The sequence below is a fragment of the Buceros rhinoceros genome, unplaced genomic scaffold, assembly GCF_000710305.1.
Source record: "Buceros rhinoceros silvestris isolate BGI_N320 unplaced genomic scaffold, ASM71030v1 scaffold2665, whole genome shotgun sequence".
In the NCBI taxonomy this organism is placed as follows: domain Eukaryota; kingdom Metazoa; phylum Chordata; class Aves; order Bucerotiformes; family Bucerotidae; genus Buceros; species Buceros rhinoceros.
Window position 1 is genome coordinate 42,233 of NW_010410932.1, and position 4,705 is coordinate 46,937.

Sequence of the window (4,705 nt, forward strand, 5' to 3'; positions counted from 1 at the left end):
GGCAGCCTGGTGAGATATTGGCTACTATTCTGTTCTGCTATTAAAAGCTGGCAGAAGGTTGCTGTGATGTTCTGCTTGATCTTCCTCATTTTCTGTTTCATCCAAGATTTGTTTTGCTGAAGTAGCAAAGTAAATTGGGAAGTTGGTTTTGCTCTCCACTCCTGCACCTTAGGCAAGGGGAGGTTTCCAAGGGGGCAGCCAGTTAGAGATGTCATCCTCACACTGGTAGGTCTGAAATTTGCTGTAGAGTTGTGCTCTGGCTAATATGACTTGAATATGTCAATTGTAGCAGTTGGCAAGTACCTGCCATAACTATATTTTGGCAGATGTCCTCAGCCAAATCAATTTTGCCCTCAGAATAAGAAGTCAAGAAGGCAACAATTAATGTTTTAGTTTAATCTAGCTGCTCACTGAAGATGCAGAACTACAGGGCTACTTTTCATTTAAATTAAGTTTAGACATGAAGAAGTATCAAACTGACACAAACAGATGTTTTTGGAAAAGAGTCATTATACCCTAAATGATCTAGAGATAAGTAACAAAATAAAACTTACATGCTTAATAAAAAGCTGTGCTAATCGGTCAGGTTCCTGAAGACATTTTTCCAGTTCAGCCAGGAAAAAGCTAGAAGAAAGGATATCAACAACTCACAATACTTCTTTAGGTCATCCCAGCAGCAAATCAGTCATCCTTCAGAGACACCAGTGCAATTTTAGCTATATTATTCAATAAGAAACGAAAAGGTAAGCTTGACTTCAGCTCTTAATGGTGGGTTTTCGGAAACATGAGATGAGAGCTGTGAAATATGGAGGTCTTGTCTGGCAAATTATCTGCTCTTTACTATTACAGTGGTTTCAATTTTTAAAAAATGCCGATCACTCTCTAAGTACAAGAGTTGCTTTTCTTCACTGAGAACTCCCCAAAGTAAAACTTTTCCATATACCAAAACACTTGTGAAAACCCAACTGAAGCTTTACCAGGAGTTCTCAGTTGCATGAGCAGATCTGGAGTACTGGTCAACATGAAAGAGATGCAGAATTTTCCACTTGAATAAACAAATCAATGCATTTTTGCTGGTGGAGCTTTGGCATGTTCTGGTTTTCACTATTTTTCAGTATGTTACTGTTAGTAATATACTCTAATTCATAACAGCAATTCATAAACATTCTATCTATCTTGACCTGCAACTTTGGGGAAGGTCACTTGGTCTAGCTTGAATGCCCTTGCCAGGAATATACTGGGATGCATAAAAGTGAGGTAAAAGCAGCTAAACGAAGCTTTAGAAATATTGGTAGGTTTTTCTAAGTGATAGGCAAATCCTGACAATCATCCTTCAGGACCTTCCTCTTTTTCACCACAGGATTTCTGTCTCTAATGACCTCCATGGCTTTGCTACAGTAGCCAAATTTGGTGAGAGCACATATCTGCAACGGTCTGGTCCCAACAAATACCAGAACCTCGAAGAAAGATGCTCATTGGACAGCTGTCCCAACTAAAAACCCCTATCGCTACCATCAGATACAGCTGCTTCCACAACTCAATCCTCTGAAAGTGATAAATTCTTCTGCATTTAAGATAGAATTCTTGACCTAGATATACAGATCCCTCTCTATGTGTTACAGAAAACTCCTGCCATCACACTTAAACAAGGAACGGCACTGGGAGAAAGAACTCTCTTGCTGGTATCAACTTAATACAAGGTGAAGCTTTTTCTGACATTCTTTGTTTTGTGCTCACAAGGGCATCTGTCAGAACATAAGGACGGGCTCGGGCCATGAGATAAGCACCTGTGGGACACATGATGGGAAGGCTCCTGCATTTCCTGGGTGAGGGAAATGTCCAGAGCTGAAGGAAGATCCAGCCCAGTGTCCGCTGCTCACAGACATGCATACTCAAATTCTAGCTAGCTGGAGCTGTGGAGCATTTCTGAGTGGCAGAGTTGAAATGATGACCATATCATCCATAAGCAAGTCATTGCTGTTCATAAAGTTACAGCAGAAATGGCCGAGGTTTGAAATAAGCCCTGTGTTCCCAGCGGCTTTTCAAAAGCTACTTGTATGAGCAAGATTTTCAAGGAACAGAGTTCCTAATGCAGAATCAAAAGCATCAACTAGGCCAAAGCATGTCAGAGCTTTCACATGAGGAACATCTTGAAGGTATTTGCATTTTATCACCCTGCTAGCCAAATACTACTGGTACGGTCAGCCTTTGTGATCCTATCAGCTGCACGTGAAGACATTCACGTTCCTGAGAACCACATGACATAGGAAGGAAACCTCGACTTCCAGCATTGCTACTGCTCATCAGTGGAATGAACTGAGCCTATAGCTATGACCTAAGAAACACAACTATGGCAGCCTCAGTAGCTCTTCTGAGGATCCAGCAAGTATCCCCCAAGCAGCAGCTCACTGGGAGGCATGCTGGAACGGCTTATGAGCAGTGGATGGACCACAGTGGTATCTTCCATTGAGCCTCTCATTGTGGCTCCCCAGCACGAAGTGGCAGAGCTGCTGGCAGCCCAGCACAGACACAGAGCAGACTTTATTGCGTGTAACATTTCTGTCACAGTGACCAGCACTCCTGGCATGGTGTTTGAGCCAGCATAAAGCTGTATCTGTGATCAGAGAGAGCATGATAAACACCCTCCCGTGAAGCCAGGCAGTGCAAAGCTATAGCCCACCAAGGTTCTTTTCTCACTGGGAAAAATGATATTATGTAAGACCGATGCTTTGCATCATGCAGTTGTGCCATTTTTGGCTAGGTAGAAAAGCCCTGTATCAGGATCTAGCGTCACATGAAACTCTGGCTAAAAGCACATGAATCAGAACATGTTCTCAGGATTCAAGGTAGCCATGATTAGTGAAATTATTAAGCAGCACTTACAAAACAACAGAGACCATTTAAAGTGAGGCAACGTCCTTTGGAAGTTCAGCCCTGAATGACCTGCTGATGTTCAATTAAAAGCAGCTTAGACATACAGACACCATATACCCCAAATCCTACATGAACGAGTGGTTAGAAAGGTGCTTAAAAAGGAACTAAGCCAAAAACTTACTCTTTGTGCCAGTCATAGATCTGGTGAATATTGCCAAATACAATCTTGTCTTTCCCCTTCATATCTTCAGAAACTCCTTTTTCCTCTATTCGCTTCATGAAGCCCTTTAGGATTAACGATCAGTGATTAGCAAAGGGTTCGTTTGAAGGGGGAAGCATAATTACACTCTTTGCTTTTCAAAGATGCAAAAGTTTAATGTCAGGATTTTTTACATTGAAAATGCTTAAAATACCTTTTGTACAATTTAAAACCAGAAACCCATCTAGATACCTTAAATTACACTTAAATTTTGCTTCAAAGAAAACTTTAAAGGATTTGTTCTGAATCTCTAGAATACTTACACAAACCGTTATTAGATGTCAGTGAAGTGTCAAGTGCAATTAGAAGATAAAAGTTTAACAAAACTAGTTTTTCAAGCTCATGGCTTCTCTGGTCAGAGGAAGAAGCCAGGCTCTGTACAGAGTTCACCACAGTGAGTATTTTGTGGAAGCACCAAGCCAAGCAGTATGTTTAAAGAGTGCCATGAATAGGGTTTCTCGCACCTCCCCAGAGTTCCTTTGTAAGCCTTTGCAGCCCTGTCAGGTTTGCCAGTGGTGCATGATGTACACAGAAGATAACACAAAGGTCTTCAAGTTTGGAAGCTGATGAAAATCGCTGTTAGATGGGCTGACAATTCTCCTTAGACTAGGGAATGTCAAGAGCATTGCTGGAAGCCCACTTCAGCCACGCGCTTCCAGTTCTGAGTCCTTGCTGGGAAAAAAACGGGACCCAGCACGTGAGTTGGCTTTGACAGGTGATCCCTAGGGATCAGCCAGGTCTTCGCAAGCTGAATCTTAAAAAACTATGACTGCTTTTTATGAGAAGGAAAAAAAACCCCAAACTCTATTTTATCTCAAGGGGGTTTTTTGCAAAACAATAATCCATGGGCCACACACGCTCCTCAGCACAGATCCAAACCCAGCTCCTGGAAAGGTACTCAGACACGGGACTTTAGCCCGGGCGCAGACTCAAGTACATGTTACCATTACTCAATCCGACAGCAAGGAAAGCATGAAATAAGTGGTAGGAGCATAAGTTATCTCCACCACTGCCCTCCAGGCTGCATTACAGCAGAACTAGTATGTCACAAGCAGAGTGGCCAAGAAAAACCTTTGCACGCTGGAGCTGAACTCTAACATTTGTTAGATGGAAACAAAAATAGTTTTGAAAGGCATTTCTCCTTGTTTCTGTCAACACGAGGAGGGGACTATGGAAGCAGAGTGCAAAATAAAGCAGTTTGGTTCTCATGCTGTGCTTTTTGTTGCTGTCACTTGTCAGCATGGTGCTTCTTGACGGGAAAACATTTTGCATAGCAGGGTTTACTTCAGCTCACCTCCACAACAGTTCCCAAGTCTTTGACGTAGTCTTTTTCAGTCTGTACCAGCTCATTTAAGACAAACCTAAATTAAAAGAGAACACACACATACTTGACCATATTCTTTGGTGTTACTGTTTGCTCCTCTTACCACGTGTTACCTCTTCACAAAACCCCACTGTCATCCAGGTCACATAACATGACTCATTCTTCGCTCATTTATAGCTCGGTGGAACGTAAATGGCAGAAATGGCACATATCAAGTCAGGGCCGTTTCAGTTCTCTTAACCACTCTT

The 4,705-nt window shown here is 42.2% G+C and overlaps 1 protein-coding gene across 1 annotated transcript in view; it reads right to left on the reverse strand.

The window, feature by feature from the left end:
- Positions 1–4,705, reverse strand: part of LOC104493144 (kalirin-like) — a gene marked incomplete at its 5' end in the record, with an annotated part of 47,550 nt that overhangs the window by 37,767 nt on the left and 5,078 nt on the right. Inside the window, 3 exons of the mRNA XM_010135773.1 lie at positions 555–624; positions 3,056–3,159; positions 4,428–4,494. Of these exons, the coding sequence (XP_010134075.1) occupies positions 555–624; positions 3,056–3,159; positions 4,428–4,494 (241 nt within the window). The remainder of the gene's footprint in view (positions 1–554; positions 625–3,055; positions 3,160–4,427; positions 4,495–4,705) is intronic.